Here is an 18,611-nt window from a genome sequence, read left to right on the forward strand (position 1 = left end):
CTGCATTTTCCTCCCTCCACGAATCCACGCGTCTCATGCTCTCCACGGGGATTCTCGCTGAAGCTCCATAAAAAACATTTCCCCTTCTGGTGACTTTCTGTGCCTTATACGTCCATTAAGATTTTTTTTTTTCCCCCTCCTTTTGTCATGTGTACCTAAATGGATTTTTTAATGCAAGCAGTAGGGGACACTGTGGGAAAGCGAAACCCGGCGGCTGTACCTGCAGGACTGTGACTAATGCAGAACATCAAGGCAAAGTTACTCTGCAAATCTTTTCTAACGGTAAAGTTTGTTATTTCCGTTGCTACGGGAAACAGAGGAGAGAAAGGAGACGGAAAACACCAAACACTGGTGGAAAGGCCCGTCAAGCGGCAGCTCTACCTCGCAGGGTTTCTGACCCGTGCTCATCACAATTTAGAGGTAAACCACAGTTATTCAAGCCAACAACTTTTCAAGAGAGATTACTCTCCCCATCTGCCTGCTTCCGCCCTGCCTCACCGCGTGGCTCGTTCCAGCTGCTGTCCCGGCTGCACCACCAACATGGATGGGTGATGGAGCCAGGGCTGTTTCCCACCCCAAAGCCCCGTTTAACCCCCGGCACATCCCTCTCTCCACCAACACCCCGTGCCACCTCCTGTCTCCCATCTCCCGGTCCCCTTCCGGGCGCAGCGGAGGTGGTGGCGGCTCTCAAGGAGGGACAGGGCAACCTCAGCCACCACGGGACTGAGGCCACCGTGGCCCCGACGCAACGGTCTGGGACGGGAGACGCGGTGAGTCCTGGAGCCGGGAGCTTGGCCTCACGCGAGATGTGAAACACAAACCTTGCAAGTCTTGCAATAACCCTGCCAGGGCTGGCAGGGCTGCAGGAAAAGCCGGCGGCGTCCCTGCCAAGGGCCCGACCGCGCCGCGTTTGATGGGACGACTCACGCCAAGACTCCCGGCCGCACCGAGCGACTCTGTGGCCCTCGACGGCTCGGTGACGCTCAAAATGCTCGGCTCAGGCCAGGCTTTGGGAAGGGGTGGGTGCCACGCTGGGACCTGCAGCCCGGGGCACCCTTGGTGGTGCGCGAGGACCTCCCGAGAGGTGCAAGAGCAGTTGCAGATGATCAAATATCACGAGTCAGCTCTTCAGCATCCTGTGCCTCCCTGGAGATGGTCCCTTTCTAAAGCGCTCTGTGGGACTTGAAGTGCTATTTCTCGGAGGGCCTGGGAGGTGTGAGGGTTCCTGTGTGCAAGCTGGGGAGAAGCAGAAGAACAGGAACAGAAATCACCAGACTCCCGGAGCTAGAGCTTTATGGAGGACCCCGATTCTTCAAAGCCTGATTCAAAACCACTGGAACTGGTTCCCCTGGCTCACACGGTCTCCAAATTGTTAATTAGCAGCTCCATGTGCACGAGAGTTGGACTTCTGGTTTGTAAAGTGTTTTTCTTGTAAAATTTACAACAAGTCTGGCCCCAGCGAAGTCTGCGGTGAGAAATTTCCACCCGGTGCAGCCCCCCTCCGCTCCCCCCAGCACGAAGGCTTAGATATCGCGCGCCACCGACGCTGGGAGCACGCAGGAGCCGAGCTGCACTAACGACCGCGCTGTTCAACTCATTACTCTGTAAAGCGATACGGTGGCAAAGAGAGGGGAAAGAAAGAGCCCAGGAGATCTGGGCTGCATCCAGGGAAGCGTCACACCACAGCGTGGGAAGGTGACGGTTCCTCTGTCCACGGATCCAGCGAGACCCAGACCCGAACAGGGTTCGCAGAGCTGCGGCAGTCAGGATGGGAGGGATTTCCCTGGTGCTGAGCTCTGCTTCTGCCAGCTCTGAGCGTGCGAAACAGGAGTCAGAGCTTGAACCACCCAGGGGATTAATAAAAAAGCCAGGACAGATGCACACATTTCTTCAAGGTGGGCGGGCGCACACGCACTGGGTTCATCTTCAGGTTTTGGATCTTCACCCAACACATCGACAGGCAGCTGGGGACTGACCCTGCACCAGCGACACAGGTCCCCAGGTCTCCGTCAAGACCTGGGCGCAGCCCGAGACTCCCACACCTGCCTCCTGCCCTCCAAAAGCTGGGGCCGCAGCTCCCCTCCTGCCACGCAGGGCTCGTGCTGGGATTACTGGGGAACCAGTGACCCGCACCGCCTGCTGCTGCAAGTTGCTGGTTGGAGCGTACCAAAACACCCCCGGAGCTGCACAACTCGCTGTCCGACCCTGAACGGAGCATCCCTGGGGAGGTACAGCCCACCACAGATGTGGACATGACTCTCTCCTTCATCTTTTGAGCGTTTTCTTTCTGTTTTAGCACAGAATGCAACTGATGAACCGAAACATCAAAAACCCATCATCAACCCAACTAAAACACCCGAGAACGGCGGCTCGGGCAGAGGTTGAGGTTCCCAAAGCACCGCCACCTTCACCACAAAGCCGAAGCCTTTCTGTGTTCACAGGCAGTCCGTGCAGCCAGAAATGCAGCAGGCGCAGCTCTCCCACAAGCCGGACCATCTCTAATTGTCCTTCCAGCTGGTACCCGCACTCAAGACCCCAGAACATCAGGTTTTAGGTATAACACGGTGGACTAACAAAGAAGACCTGGGACTAGGTGTGAACACCCCGTGAGCTTTTACTTCCTGACGGGCTTCAGCCCCGTGCGGAGCTCGGGTAGCTGCTTCCCCCCGGCTTTCCGTGCCAGTCTCGCCACGTACGCTGCTCTGGGATGGGGGTTTGCTCCTTCTCCCCACCCACACATGGCCCAGCACGAGGAGCTGAGCATCACCGTGCGCCCCGGGGCACCACCACCTCCTGGGAGCAATGCTGCCCTGAGACCTTTCTCCAACTGTTTATATTCTCTGACCTCTCCACCTATACGCTCTACCAGTGTATAACCACGGCATTCTCACCTTGAGTACATTAGCTTGTACGCAGAAGTATTTTATAACTTTACAGAATTTAAAACCAAATCACCGCCGAGTCAGGCAGCAGCGAGGAGCTGGGGCAAACCAGACGCAGTAGCAACGGAACTCTGCAGAGATAACAAAGTAGAAGAGAATCTAATCATCGCAAAAAATACACATAAAACCCACCCGGTGTTGCAGGGAACGTGTTCCCAACTGAAATAATAATAATAAGAACCCTTTTCCTCTAGCTTTAATTGGTCATTTAATGAAAAAGGACTGCGGATTAGTGTGGCATTTTATTGAATCTCGGTCCTGGCACAGGCGCACGGGAGGAGGTAAGTATGAGATACACATGTGGAAACAGCTGGAAACTTGGCACGGGAGCCCAGCATTATTATTTCACCTGGTTGGGAGCCCGGCGTGGTTTCAGGTCGGTGTCGGTGTGCGAGGGGGACGGCAGAGGGGCAGGGGGGGGTTTACGTTTCCGGCGCGATGTCGTCAGGGGCGTTTTTCACGTCATGGCCCACCCGCTTTGGGGACGGGAAGCAGTAACTCCGCCGTCCGGGCCATCTTCACCCAATATTCACGTTGCTGTCCACCCCGCTGTTTCCACTTCTCTAGCTGAGAGCCTTCAAGGGTTGCTGGTCAGAGAACTCGAGCTATCAGCTGGAGAAATAATCCATCTCCCACAGAAAAAAAGGGCAGAACTAACGCAACCTTGTGCTTTTCTATAATATTCCAGCTCACCGCCGCTTGCTACCATCCCGCGACCCAAGCGACTTAACCGAGGAAGGTCAAAGGCTACGTCAGGTCGCGTCACTTCTCATTATCTCCAATAACCGCAGCCCCTTCCTTCTCTCAGTTTCCCAGAGAGGCAAGCCGTTTCTCCGCAGGTCTGGCTCAACGTATAGTGTTTCCACGGGGGCAGTTTCTCAAGCCTGACTAAAAGCCCTCCCTTAGCCCGTCCTATGAGGGAATGCTTGGGAAAGCAGCAGGTCCCCAGAGGAGGCGGGTGCAGCGCAGAGGTCCGAGGAATAAAAGGTGGAGCAAGACTTTGGGAACCGGCTCTTAGATCTTGCCTATACGGGGAAATCGCGCACCTGGCACAGCTCCCGTATCACCTCTGTATTTGGAAAGAAAAGTCACTTTGTTCCAGAACAGAGTCTAGACAGGGAGATACAATAGCTGCTGTAGACAATAATCATTCCCTGAACAGACAAGGTCTTACTCTGTATTTATACAGTCCGTGACACGATAGGCTATCGGTCTTGTTTGGGTTTCTGGGCGCTTCCATCGTAATATTGCTCCTAAAGGTGAGCCTGCCCGTGATCCAGCCTGCAGCTTGTCCGAATGCAGCTTGGGGGGTTGTAAGTATTCATATTCGCAGGGAGACAAGTAATCACAGTTAAAAGAAGAAAATAAAATTCTTCCATGCTGAACATGGACCAAAACGTATGAATGCTGCAATGGAAAATGGAAGCGAACGGAGGCCTGTATTTTCAGCAGGGGGAAGAAAGGAACCGTAAAAGGCTGTGCTCAGTGCACTGCGTATGAGGTTTGGGGTTTATTACGTTACACACACCTCCTCCTCCATTCTGCTGCCATGCAGCTTCTTCCTGTGAGCACCTCCTGACTGGAAGACTGAGATAACAGAGGCTTGAATAAAATAGTTTACAAAAATATTAACCTGCCTTCTCTATAAATAGGGTTACTTTTTCTCAGCTCTTCCAGTTCGTGTGCGATAATGCGAAGCCTCCACCACGACTCCCTGTGACCACCCAGGGGAGATCCTCAGAGCATCAATCCCGTTGCCGAAGCGTCTCTCTTCTCTTAGGCAGGCAGCTGAACTGAAGTTTATGTATAAACTTACACATCCTATCTGGAAAACACACGTAGCTTCTCAGCCCGTCGCAAATGCTGCTCTGCAGCGGGTCTGCTGACAGGCTGCAGAGCCCTGGAGGACACAGCGACACGGGCCACGAGCCCAAGCGGCTTCTGTGCCAGTCCTGACATTCAGAGACTTTCGGAGCAGCTTTAAGGTACAATGCCACAAGACACTGGGCTTTAAAAAGCAATATGAAGATGGCATTAGCTTTGTTATTGTTTGAGTAGTTGTTACTCGGTAAGCACCAAGAGCGCCCCTTCACGTTGGCCAAACGCAGTCCCCGAACAGAATAAATAACCTTCATGCCTCCCCTTTGATTTTTCTTTATTCAGAGCACTCAAGGCTTTCCACTGCTGCCCACCGGTGAAGAACAAATCTTTGGTACGATAAACAACTGGCTTTTGTAAAGTCCCAGGCATCCCGCTACCAGGAAAAGTGACCAACTTGAAGCCCCGAAACTATGAGCAGAATTTTGTTTTCTGGTTGCTATTTATTAACGATGCTGAATCCACCCACAGCCTGCCAAAAATTCTCATGCTTTTTGTACCAGCGGCACAGCATAGCTCGGTTCTGGGCTGTGATGGCTGGGCTCCTTCTGCAAATGCCCACCATAAACGAGAAGTCAAATAGTTACAGGACTGTTGCCATGAGTAGCTGGAGGACAGACAAAGCTTTAACAGTTTGTCTCCACCTTCTGTAAAAACAGGATGTCTTCGCACTAACACAATAAAGTGTCAAGGGGTGAAAGTTTTTCCTAACGCTCAACCTGAATTTTCCTGAGTTTGAATCATATTCTCCCATTTCATCCATTATTTCCTCCCTTCTCCACAGGGACATGGAAAACAGATCGCTGCTTTCGCCTTGGCGGTAGGTCTTCACCTATTCCAAACCGTCTGGGAATGCCCATGTTCGCTCTGCTGCCGTGGGAGGAGGTTTCTGCCCCTCTGCTTTTTCTCTGGGTCCCTCTTCTGCACCCTTGCCACTCGGCTGCATCCTTCTCGAGGTGGGCGCTCGGCTGAGGGTAGTGGGAGGGTGACACCACGCACGCCGAACGCCTCCTCGCCTCTCCTGGTTCGGTGTTTGCCTTTTCACAACGCCTTTTCCCTCCTCATCTCGTGATGCACACGCAGCCCAAGAGCACGATGCTCTGCTCCATCCCGTCCCGGGGCAGGTGACGGGTCCTGCCCACGGGCAGTTCCACACACACCTCCCCTGCCTGCTCGGACCAAGCCCTGCAGGATCACTGGGCTTTTGGACCTTGTCTTCTGCTGTCCTCGCAGCTTGGGGGCATCTCCAAACGCAACGGGCGCGTCGTGCCGTTCTTTCCAATTAGCAGCGGCTCCTCTCGAAAACGGACACGTGCACGAAGTTGGCTCGGACCTTGGTTTCATTTGCTGCGATGGAGACAGGCGGTCTGGAGTGACCCACCTCACCTGAACATCAGCTCCTGACCGTGATATCTTTGGGGAGCCGACCCCAGCCCACTTTGCTACACGAATCCTCAGCTGGGCGATGGAGCCAAGGGAGCCCCGTCCGAGGTGGCTGCTGAGAAACAACTGAAAAGGGTCGCACAGATTTCCGCACGCTGCTGCTGGTTCACGGGAGTTTTTCCCCTTCTGCAGACGGGAAGAAGCAAGGCAGACATTTTTCTGGATGGATTATGTCCCTGCCAGAACTAAATGAAGGGCTTCAATTCAGAGCTACAGCACCCTTGGGATGGCGAGACATACAAAACAAAGAGGGGATTTAGAAAACAAGTGAAAAGGCATATTATATTTAGATAATAAAATTAACGTCACGAAAATTGTTTCCTGGAAAATAATGCCATGTTACGTTACCTATAATTAAGGCGCTACTGGAATGGTAATTAAGAAGCAGTCCACTAATAAATTGCAATTCAGAGGTGGAGCAGCACCGCGGCTCTTCCCGTTCCTGCTCCAGGGCTGTGCCGGCGGCTCCCCCACCGCGCCGCCCCGTGCCAGCCGTGCCAAGGGCCTGGCTCTCCCATGCTCCGGATCGTCACAGCAAACCCTGCGGCTACAGCCAAGGTGGAAAGTTTCGCAGGAAACCCCGAGCGGAGGAAGGCGTCGTATGTCAAGCGGTGATGAGGTGCAAAGAGGAACCTGTCAGGAGCTGCACAAAGGGATGGTAAATACCTTCCCCCCAAGTCCCCGGCTTTTCTGCAGCCTGTCAGAGCTGGATATGTCAGCTCCTTACCTGGCCACCGCCAACGAACTGCAAAACCAGCCCTGCGGCCGCCTGCTTGGGAAGCGACGGGGCAGGCGGCGAGCAGTGGTGTAGAAAAAATCCAGAACTTTTAAAAACAAATTAAAACTAATCCAGAGGCTGAAGTGACTTGGTTTTATGGACTCCGAAAACTACCGCGCAGGGTTTGCAAAACTTTGCCTGGCTTCACAAATTTCTTCTGGGGTTTCGACTTCTGGTTTCTCACCATTTCCGCAGCTCTGCGCGACTCGAGTCCAAGCAACACCCGAACGACGGCGACTTCTGGCTGCGGCAGCGCGGGGGGGACGGCAGGACAGCCCGCTTTCCCCGGGGTGACGCTTGGCACCAAACATACAGCTCACAGTTTTGAAACCATCGTTTGGCCACTAAAAAGGGGATTTACTTCCACGCCTCAGCAGGTATTTACATGCCTGAACATCCAGATTTGAAAATGCTTGCTGCTGTCCCCAGGCTGCTTGCCTTCCTCCTGTTTTCAACAAGGCTCAACCCCACTTTCCAGAAGGTTCTTCCTCTCCTTTCTGCACCTTTTGTTAATCTCTCTCCTAAGCAGGGTGTGAAATTGCTGCACGGAGACCTGCGTGCACCGTGGGGGGTCACAGGGAAGCCCCCGGCGGCAGGAGGGGACGAGGGAGCGCTGCAGTGGGCTGCACACGCTGGGACGGCCGGGAAGGGGCAACGGACCCATTTCCACCCAGTGCCGCCGCGGCGGGGAGGAGACGGACAGGCTGCAGGGCTGACGGACACCTCCGGCACGACCCACCCGAGCGGGAGGCGAGCACCCTCCTCCTGCCGGCGCGAGGAGACCCCCACGCTAACTGCGGCTCATCAGCTGGGGCCGAGAGGGGCTTTGGCCAGCACGACCCTCCCGCAGCCCCCGGGCGAACAGCGACACTTGGGGGAACCTTTCAGTGAATAAAACATTAATAATAATGACGTGAAGGAGAGCGTGTTATTTCCTCCTCCTCCTCCTCCTCCTCCTCCTCCCCAGGCTGTCCCGTTCATCCCAGTTGCTCAGCACCCAGCCCAGCTCTGCGCAGAGAGGGCGCTGGGGTCTCTCAGCATCAGTACTCCTGCTCTGTCCTCCTCTGGTTTAAAACCCGCGATCGCTTTGTATTTTAAAGCCTTTGGGATATTATCGCCCTGGAAACAAACAGCCTTTCGCTCATCTCAGACACGTTTCTCTCCTCTGCAGATACAACCTTACGTGGGGTGATCTGGATTTCTCCTCCGCTGCCGGAGCCCTCCCAAAACACAGTCAGATTTAAACCAAGAGCTCCCACTCAACCTTCTGCACCTTGGTGTAATGCTGGGCACCGGTGCTGGCCTGAGTTTTAACCTTCGCTGTCGGCCTGCTGAGGGATAAGCATACCTAATGCAGATTAAATGAAATTCCAGCGCACAAAAACTAGCGGGGTAAATATAAAACCATAGCCAAAGAGCGATGGTTATGTCATCGCTGAGGAATCCAAAAGGCGCCTAAATGAAAATACCACAAAGAAAGCAAACAGAGAAGTTTGGGGCAGGGGGAGAGGAGCGAGGGAAGAGGAGACGCCGGGAGAGGATGCAGGAACAAAGAGAGAAGCCCGTGATGATCTGAGATGGGTTTGCCTTGTGCCACTGCTGTAAGCCCCAGCTTTGTAAAACCCAGTCCACGTTCTCATGCTCCCAGGAATAAGATTTGGCAGAATAGGCTAAAAGATACACAAGAATTAATTTTACAAGTTTTCCCCTCTCTTCTCTTTTCCAATTTGCGGCTGTCACCTGTTTGCTGATACCACGTGGGGAAAATATTTTGAGGGAGCCTATGTCCACGTGGGGGCAGGTGGGCAGTGGAAGCAACTGCCTGTGTCCCCAGGGGTGTCCCCAAGAGGGATGGGGGTTGAAGCCAGCCGGCGGAGCGGCTCGGGGTGCTGCCAGCCCTGCCGAGTCTCGGGCACCCTGTGAGGCAGCTGCTGCCACCGCTTTGCAGGGCAGGTGCAGTCCAGGGGCTTTCTCAATGTCTTTAACTCTTATTATTCCTGAGAAACAATTAAAAAGCCTCACATAACATTTCCAAGAGTTTCATTACGCCAGCAGCAGACATCATTTAGGAATTCAACCTTTTTTTTTTTTTTTTCTTTAAACATAATTAACTCAGCCAGGGCTTCAAATATCCCCTCATCCACCCCAGCACACAGTAAATTCATATAAATTGTTTTTTTCCTGGTCCAGGGACACCCAAGTCTCTGAACATCCAAAGGCACATACCTGGAAGGCAGCGAACCACATAAGCCAGTCGAGGCGGTAGTGGTAGGGGGTGATGAAGCATGGCCTCCTCTTCAAGTCCCCAGGCTTGCATTTGAAGTCATACTCCTCCCAGACAGCAGCGGGGTCATTGGGATCCAGGCTGGACGTCCCCTGAAGGACAACTTCTGTCCTCTCCTTGGTAATGCTGTGGGACACAACATGATGCTGGTTTTTGCCTCAAGTCACATAAAATGCCAGTTCATGAGAGTCAACACGGCAACACGAGTCAATGGCCTCGTGGTACAGCTGGATCCTGATGGGTCAAGCTACAGAGAACCTGTCTGTCTAGCTGACTTTTCTCTCTCCAGCAGCAAAGCAGATGGAGAACTCCCAAGTTTCCCATCCTCCCGTGCTCCCCTCTATCACACTGCAGTCGTACCAGTCCAAGGAAGGACTACGGCCCAAAAAGGTGATTCCTACTGAAATCAACGGGTCTCTCTTTCTAGATCAGAGCCTAACACTTGTCCAAGATATTGAGAGAATATAATGCATGTCTCCCAAGTCCCACATGAACATCTTCAGCCTGCACCAACTTCTCTCTTTGTCCCATGTTTCTGAAGAAAACCTTTTTGTTTCTCATACTCTGATGACTCCTATGATACAAGAGCTCTCTGACTACAAGCTCCTGATGACCCAAGAAAGCGGAGATGAAGGATGGTCACAAAACACAGCTCCATCTCCAGGTTTTTAGCATGTACCATGTGCAAAAATACAGGCTTGTAACTGGCACGCGTGGCTGCCCTAACGGCACGGCCACCGATGGTATCTGCACGGAAATATCGTGCACAGAAATCCTGCCTCTGCATCTCGAAGGTCAGGCCCCGAGACCTCCAGCTGCAGGATCCGCAGAGCAGCTTCCAGCTGGGACCACTCTAGCGGCCCCTTTGCGAGCCTGGCTCTCCCCCCAGCACCCCTGGCCATGGGGTGCTGAGCTCCAGCTTGAACTTTGGCCATGAAAAAAGGGCAGGACATGCAATGAGCCCAGGTTAACCTTCAGCTGCTTGAGCCTTGGGGAGGTGGTTGGTCCCATATGGAGCACCCCCAGGAGCTGACTCTTGGGGCACCGTTAACAGCTGTCCCTACGCTGGAAGACAGGTCTCAAAGAGCTAATATCCATCAATTGGAGGAGGAGGAGGAGGTAACGTGAGAGCCAATGCCAACTAAGCCAAGAAAAGCAGAAAACGAAAACAAAAAATCCCCCCCATATCCAGTCGACGTACAGGAACTTGGTTAAAAAGCACCCCAGCTTTACAGCAGGTCATGGCAGCCTTTGCTGCTTGGCTGGACTCTCTCTGCACAGCAAGGTGGTAGAGCAGTGGGGACAGCAAACTCTCCAGGCCATGGAAAGCCCACGTGAAAACACCATCATCAAGTTCTCAATGACCTGTGAGTGACGCTCGCCTACACTGGAGAGCTGTTCTCCATAATGAACACGTAACTGCGTAACTCTGCCTATCAACGTTGTCCAGCTCCCAACACCCTTTTAATTTTTTACAGCTTTGGTCCTTCCTCCTCCAACCCAAGAAGCCGAAAGCTTGGAAACACACAGCCTCCACCTTCTCCCCTGATGGCTTCCAGTGATAGATGCTTACAACCCAAGGAATGCTGTACATCTCGGTTTATAATTGTTACCTACATTTAATAGATTTCTGGATTCTCCAGCCAAGTTCCATATTATACACTGGGCTGAGTTATGAGCCGTGGCCAGCTGCCCAATGGTTAGAAACACACTGTAAATCAGGGACACCAAATTACTAATAAAAGTATGTTCCTACTGTGTGATTCAAAATATGTCAAGTTTCACATAATCGTATATTCATTATAAGCTGCAATCCTCTTTTTATTGGTTTACATAGGCTGGAATTACAAACATATTACAGCAGCATTTCATCACATGCTCTTTAGGTTCTGGTAACTGTTGAAACAGAAACCATAGACTGAAGAAGAAAAAGAACAACAACCCAAAGAAAACAATCTCCCGTGGCTTCACCACTCCAGCCTTCAAAGAGGTTCAGGGGTTATTTCTCCCTCTCTCAAGAAAAGGAGAAACTTCAGCATTTTCCACAACTTTTCTAGCATTGATACTTTTAATAGTGGTTTTTTCTAACTTTTTTTTTTTTTTTTTTTTTTTCCACAGAAATTTCTGCTATTTGAAAAACCAGGGAAAACATCAGACTAATTTGATGTGCTCCAGGTGTCCTCTGCACCTCCAGCACTCACCGTGAGACCTGCTCCTCCCACCCACCATCTGCTCAGCCAGCCCTCTCACCAGCCAACCTGCTTCACCTTTCATAAAACCTATTTAATTACTGTTGCCTTCTCCTGTGGGACCTCAGCCAGAGCCCGCTAATCCCAGAGCTGCCCATCCCACCCCTTGGCTCAGACCTCTGGGGGACGCCCCACGGCCACCACGGCAAAGCCAGAGGTCCGTGCAGAGAAGACTGGCCCTGTTGTTGCCCCTGGGGCAGGCTGTTCTGATGAAGCCCTGTTTTTCAGCATTTTCTCAGTTGTCCTGGTCAGGAAGAGGCGGGGAGGGATGGCACACGAGAACAGTTGTGAGCCCAACCGTTCCTGACCTGTCCCCAGAAAACCCAGACTCAGATGTTTCACAACCAGCCCGGTTACAAACGCAGCTGGAGACGCTGCCCTCCTCCAGTCCCACCTTGCAGCCCAAAGAGGGATTTCCTGAGCCGAAGGCAGCAGCCAGACTGCTGCTGGGCCTGTCCTCTCAATCTCTCTTGTTCTTTTTTGAGGCCATTTATATTTTTGTCTCCACAGTTTCCTGTAGCAGTGAATTCCCCAAGTCACTCGTTGGAAAAAGCACTTCCTTTTGTTGGCCTAAAATCTGCTACCCAATAGCTTACGGGAATATTTACATGAGGGAGAGCAAACGTGCGCAGGGGAAGAGAAGTTCACCATAAATACAGTGGGCTGGTGATGGTGAAGACTATCCACTGGATGAACTCTCTCACGGATATTTTCATCCTGCCATTACGTTTGCTACATCAATATAATGAGCTAACTGAACGTGGCTCAAAGAAAATAAATCATAGTTCAGTGGGAAAGAAACCTGCTCCTTTTCTCCTTCTTTCTCATAAACAGGTATTCCATAAATTATAATTCAGTGGGAAAGAAACCTGCTCCTTTTCTCCTTCTTTCTCATAAACAGATATCCTAAGTCTACTGGCTACTGGCAGGATTTCTGTTTGGGTTTAAGGCACACAGACTAGCTGTTGGACTACATGGGGAGAAGAGCAGAGCTACACGACGTGCCATTAAAATACATGTACCTCCCGAAAGCTCCGTAGGTGTTCACTATTCTGAGGGGGTTGAACGACGTGTTCATGACTTGTCTGGAGTTGAGCAGGTTTAGGACCACCGGGATGCTGAGATAAGCAATCAGGAGGCCGAAGGAGATGTTCACCGCCTTGCGGATATAGCAGCCTGTTCGGGGGACAAAGGCAGAGCAGAAGAAGGTGATTTCACCGCCAGTGATGGGCTCTGCTCCCCGGCTCCCCTGCCCGACCCCCTCCTCGTGGTGGCCAGGACCCTGCCCGGGTGCTCACAGCTGCTCTCGGCTCCCGGGCTGGGGCTGACAAACGCTTCGCCGTAATCAACCCGACCTTGCCAAGGGCCATACGCTATCGCTCCGGAGATCTGCCTCTCTTTAAATAGTCTGAGAAAGGGCTAAAAAGAAAAATGTCTAAAATGTCAGATTAATCATTGCTTTAATACAGGGGAAAAACCACAGCTGGCACTTGCACCTTGCTCAAAATTGCCCTCCTGGTTTGTAAGCCGTGCGGGGAGTGCCTCCAGCTCCCCGGGGCTCCGCTCCTGCCCGCGGCTGCCTCCTCCCCGCCGCCCCAGGCTCTCACCACCCAGACTTTTTCGTGCATTTCCCCCACCTCTCCTCGCTCACTAGCTCCATCCCAACCTCGTTTTCCTTTTGCAAAATCTCTATTGCTTCTCACTTATGTACGGGACGTGTGTCGCTTCGGTGCTTGCAGGAGCGGCGCGGGGCTGTGCTGGATTTCAGTCTAAGGAGACACCTACTGCAATCAGACAAATAAGCAGCCGTGACCTCGGAGGGGTTCCTACCCTTATGGCCCTTTTAAATTTGTTTAACATCAACAGCCAAAGGCTCAGATTCAAAGCAACTGCATGCAGCTTTCCCCTTATCTCTGCAGGAGAGGGATGTTTATTTGAACCTCTCTCAGAAGCTATTAATAATTGTTTAGTCTGAGAACATTTCTGGAGAATCATTTGATTTGGGAAGGAGCTCGCCGAGATGCCTCCCCTCGCCCCCTGTGCTGCTGCGAGAGCAGTACGAGTCTGCAGGGCATTTTTTTGTCTTTTAGATGGGCTGAACTCCCGAGTCTGTAAATAAAGGTACAGACACAGAAGCCCTCCAGCATGCAGCTCCTCCCGTCACATTCTATGGCCACGCATGGACTGCTCGTCCTTCAGCAGGTGGTGACTGTCATCAAGCCCTTGGGGTCACAGCTACTCAGTCACAGAGAAAAAAGTGTTTAATACAAGAAAAAAAAATAATCTACACGGCAAGGATGGAGCAAAACTTGGGGAAGGAGCACGGGACACGAGCCAATGGGAGCTGGATCGAGCAGCAGGAGCTGAGCACTAGCGATGGGAATTCGAGGTCTCAGTAGGAATTACACACACACACACGCTACAAGGATGTGGCCAGAGCCTTGTAAAATCAGGTCACAAGCAGGGCATGGCTGGGTACCCTCCTGTCTTCTGCTCTGGTGACCCAGGGGTGAGGGCTCCTCTAAGCCTCTTGCCACACAGCCCATCAGCACCAGCTCAACAGCCTCCGCTTTGTTAGCAGAAAAAAAATATGCAGGAATCAAAATGCACCCAGAATAGTACAGACACCCTACCCTTTACTTATGGATTACCCCTTTTTAAAAGCCCAGAACAGGGACACATCTACACACCAGAGCAGTGCTACGTACGGATGGTTCTCCTTGCTTGGGCACCCTGGCTCAGTAAGGTTTCTGGAGAACACCACAGAAAAGGAGCAAGTTCCTCAAAGAAAGGCTCTACCTCCCCCTCATGGTGACCCATCGAGTGCCATAGCAAAGAGGTGCCCTTTGGCTTCTCCTCCAGAAAGGAACGTGCAACTTGAGTGTTGTTTGGGACTGGATGGAAAAATACAGTTGGTAGGAAAGCTCTAGGCTCTCAGAGCCTCTAAAGCAAAGCTACCAGAGGGCAAAAGATTTCTTCCAGCAAAATACATAAGATAGGAGACACAGAAAGTTTAATGAAACTGCATTAGCCTTGCTGGAACTAACGCCTCTGGTTAATAAGCTGTTTCTCGGTAGATGAGGAAGGACTAGAGACAGATGCTGTGTCTTGTTGACGTTCTTCATTCTTCTGACAGATGTTTAGTATATTTAAAAATGAGCATCTGTGATTGTTGTTGATATTATAGGCAATTTGTTGCTTATATGCGGTTTATAAAAATGCTACAAACACAAGTCCACATCTGTTAGGCAGCCCCATGAAAAATATCCCAGTGTTGCTTGTGCGGGCGGTCTTCTGGAACAGGGCTGCTTGAAAACTCCCGTCAGAAGGACACAGCAGCCACACCGATCCCTTTTGTTCAGTTACAACCCCCCTGGTATTGGCTTTCCCAGAGTCACAGTATGAACATGAGTTCACCTCCTCCCTGCTTTGGGGAACTCGCTTCCCGCCGTGACAGTGCCCACGGTGCCAGTGGTGGCCACGAGCAGCTTCTCCAGGCACGACACCCAACGGGGAATGGCCACGTTCGCAGCAGCCAGGTCTCTTTCCCAGTTAGTGAAAGAGTTGTTGGACCCACAACGGATCAACAATCAACTTGGCTCTTTCTGGAAGACCAACCTCATGTCCAGCTACTCAACCAGGGAAGCAGCGTGCTCGTGCAGCCCTAAAACGCGAGCAAGAGGGCAGAGGGATCACAGGGCCACCATGCCATGGGGGAGGGAGGAGAGCAAACACCAGAGCTTCTTCTGCACCCAACTTCCAACACAAAATCCTCACCGTGGCAACCCCTTCACAGCACTCCCCCCCGCACACCATTCCCCACCAGCCACCAGCTTCATCCTCACCACCCACTGCGTGAGGTCCAGGCACCCTCCAGCCCACAGAGGAGACCACGCAGGGGCAGCGTCATCTCCCTGCCCAGCCAGGTTTGCTCCAGGAGGAGACGACAGCTTTTGAGAGAAGCACACCAAACACACCTCTGTGCATGTTTTTCCCCCGCTCTGGGACTAACTTACCCAGGGGAAGCTGCTCCCTGGCTGCTGCTTTGAGCTCCATCTGCGTCACCCGCTCCTTCACCCCTCCTCGCCTGGAGCTGAACAGGAACCCCAGGCTGGCGTCGTCGAAGCAGGCGATGCTGGGCACGATGGTCAGCCAGTTGAGGAAACTCAGGTTTCCACTTATGATCAGAAGCACCTAAATGGGAAAGAAGGCAGCAGTGGGTGTTGCATCTGCTTAAACGACAACAGAGAAGCGTGGTGAAGGAAACGCCGGCTGGATTTTAGCACCCTAGCATGTACCTTGCTGATTTTCCACGGCTGCAACGGCGATGGCAAACCTTTCCCTCCCTGCCCAGGCTACAGCCCAAATGTACCCCACTGGCTCGCAGTGCGAGCTCTGCCCTTGCTTTCAGCAGGAGAAAGATCTGCCAGGGTATAGAGTGACTTGATTTCCATAGCGCTCCCGGGGACGGCGCAGCAGTTTGGCCCCAGTGGAATCCCCTGCTTCCTGCTTGTGCCGACGTATCGGTGACAGCAACGTTCCTGAAACCCTTCAGGAGGAAATACTGGAACTTCTAATTAAAGAGCAGCATTAAAGACAGAAGTGTGCATTATTTAAGAGGCCTTTTTTTTTTTTTTTTTTTTAATTTTAGCTTTTATTGGCTGTTTAGGAGAATGTCTTGCATGTGTAAGGCAGAGAAAGCGGAAAAACCTGCGAGCCTTTGGAGGGCTCTCCGTAAATACCTGTACTCATTGGGAAAGGCTTTTTTCAGGTACGCATTATTTTTTATCTTACTCTTACGACGACTTGAAAAATATGAGGAACCTTCTTGCCGTTCTCCAGCAAGCCCTAACGAGCACGAGGCGGTTGTCTTCAGGCACTGCTCGTTTAGCCTTGGTCATGAGTCACATTTTCACAGCACATGGCCTCGTTTTGCAGCTGTAAGACGTCAATTCCTCACCACGGTCTCACACATCAGCCATGGGGAAGACGCGGGTCAACCCCTGCTCAAGGTACGTGCCAACCCCCCGCCAGAGCTTTATTCTTCAAAGCACGCCAAACCGCTCTGCTCTCCTCCCCCGGAGGACCTCCCCACCTGGCTCATCCCAGCAACCAGGCCCTCAACCCCAGCAAGGTTCAACCCATCCTTCTGGGTGCTGACGAGGACCGCGCGGAGGCTATCAGATGGGTCTCGCCAGGAACTGGCACAGTGACGCGAACGCTTCTCACCCTCAACCAGACCCACCCCTCCTGCTGTGTTGTAACGCCGCGTTGATCTGCGCCGCCGGGATGTCGCGTTGGTGCTCGCCGGCCCGCGCACACGAGTGCCCCTGCCCACACGCAGCTCCCAGCACCACACAGCCACCTCCCGCACCGTGCACCATCCCACGTGTCGCGCAGCCCCATTTCACCCCATCTGCCCGTTAACCTTCGGACGGCAGGAGCCCGGGCTGCGCTGACCCCACCGAGGATGCTGAGAACTGACCGACTCAAAAACCCCGTTGCTTTGCTTTCATACACAATATGGTTTTTAACCAAAAAGCATTTAATTGCTCCATGTTCCATCCGAGAAGGGATCGCTGCCAGCTCAACCTCGCTCACACCGAGACCTGCACCGGGCGCAGAACGGACGTTGTGAACTTGCTCCAGCGCCAGCAAAACGAGGGGTCAAACGAAGGCAACGCCAGGGCGGTGGCCGTGAAGACACATCTGGGTTTCCCCGGGGCTGCCCGGCCATCGCAGCGGTGACAAAGGAACGCGTTGGGAGCGATTTAGCGTGTTGGCATGGAACAATGCACGGGAATCCAGGCACACGAAGACAAGAAGAGAAAAGCAGCTGATGCCTGTTCGGGACTATTTGAGTTTTGAGGTTGATTTGGATTCTCGTCCAATTAGTCACATTACTTAGGCTTTAGCCCTAATTAACTAGCTGTTCCTCAGACACGTTAAAACAAAAGAGGCAGAAAAAAGGAAAAGAAAGAAAGTAGTCTCACCATCCTCTCCATAAAAAATGAAGGTTATAAAGCTGACTTAATGCATTACACGTCGAAAAATAATGCCATGATGTAACGAAGTCATTTATTTTTCATCCTTCAGATCAGTTAATGAGAACTTCCCCACCTTCCAGCTGGGTTGAAAGCTGTAACCCTGATTGGCACGACTATTATTTTATTTAAAGAACACTCCTCCATTCACACAGCTGAACTTTATCCTCCCGTGAACTGTTTCCTCACAATTTTTAGCTCATGCGGCCAAGGAAGACTTTCAAGACAGTGCAAGACCGAACGCGCGAACCCACAACACCCCCAGCCTCCCGCCGCGGGCAGAGGAGCTGCAGCGTGGACCCACGCTCCTGCCAAACTAACCTCAGCCCCACCGCTGGTCTCCTCCTCTCGGTGAACAAGCAACGAAGCTTTTGGAAACCCTGAGGCGATGCAGAAGCTGAAGGACTGACCACAGACCCAAGAGGCCCAGCTGAAGTTCCCCGCTGCTCCTCCAGCCCAGGTTGCACCCAAGGACAGCAGGTTTCTGGAGGAAACCCAGCTGCCTTGAAGACCCAACTCAAGTCAAACGTAACAAGACTTCTTGGGAGCTGGGGAGCATCACAAACTTCCCACTCCCGTGGCAAAGCCCACCTTTGGGTCTGCCTTCTCCCACACAGACAAAAACCCCGCAATGGACACCAAAAAGCTACACCCCAATCAAAGAGGAAACCTTAGTGAACCTTGCAGGTTCTTCTCCTCTGGCCAGGACGATGGACGCTCAGACAGGTAGTGGCAGATACCAACCCCGCTGTGGAACGCATCGCGTAGCCACTGTTGTGGTAAAACTTCCTACAGACCTTGTAACAGAGCAGGTCTTTGGCTAAACCCTGGGATGCCTCGGAACGCTGCAATATATTTTTTGACACATTCCTTCACGCTGCCCTTGGCTTTTAGAGAGGGGTCTCTTGATCTCCGACCTCTGCTGGGGCTTGTTCGAGGGCAAGGTCTCCATGGCAGTGCCAACCATACGGATGGGGACAAGGAAAAGAGCCC

At 52.4% G+C, this 18,611-nt stretch overlaps 1 protein-coding gene across 1 annotated transcript in view; it reads right to left on the reverse strand.

The window, feature by feature from the left end:
* Window positions 1–18,611, reverse strand: part of LMF1 (lipase maturation factor 1) — a 204,268-nt gene that overhangs the window by 12,680 nt on the left and 172,977 nt on the right. Inside the window, exons 7-9 of the mRNA XM_086473106.1 lie at window positions 15,591–15,768; window positions 12,597–12,750; window positions 9,268–9,451 (exon numbers count right to left, since the gene is read on the reverse strand). Of these exons, the coding sequence (XP_086329232.1) occupies window positions 9,268–9,451; window positions 12,597–12,750; window positions 15,591–15,768 (516 nt within the window). The remainder of the gene's footprint in view (window positions 1–9,267; window positions 9,452–12,596; window positions 12,751–15,590; window positions 15,769–18,611) is intronic.

This window comes from Leptosomus discolor, chromosome 14 (genome assembly GCF_034619465.1).
Source record: "Leptosomus discolor isolate bLepDis1 chromosome 14, bLepDis1.hap2, whole genome shotgun sequence".
Classification (NCBI taxonomy): Eukaryota; Metazoa; Chordata; class Aves; order Leptosomiformes; family Leptosomidae; genus Leptosomus; species Leptosomus discolor.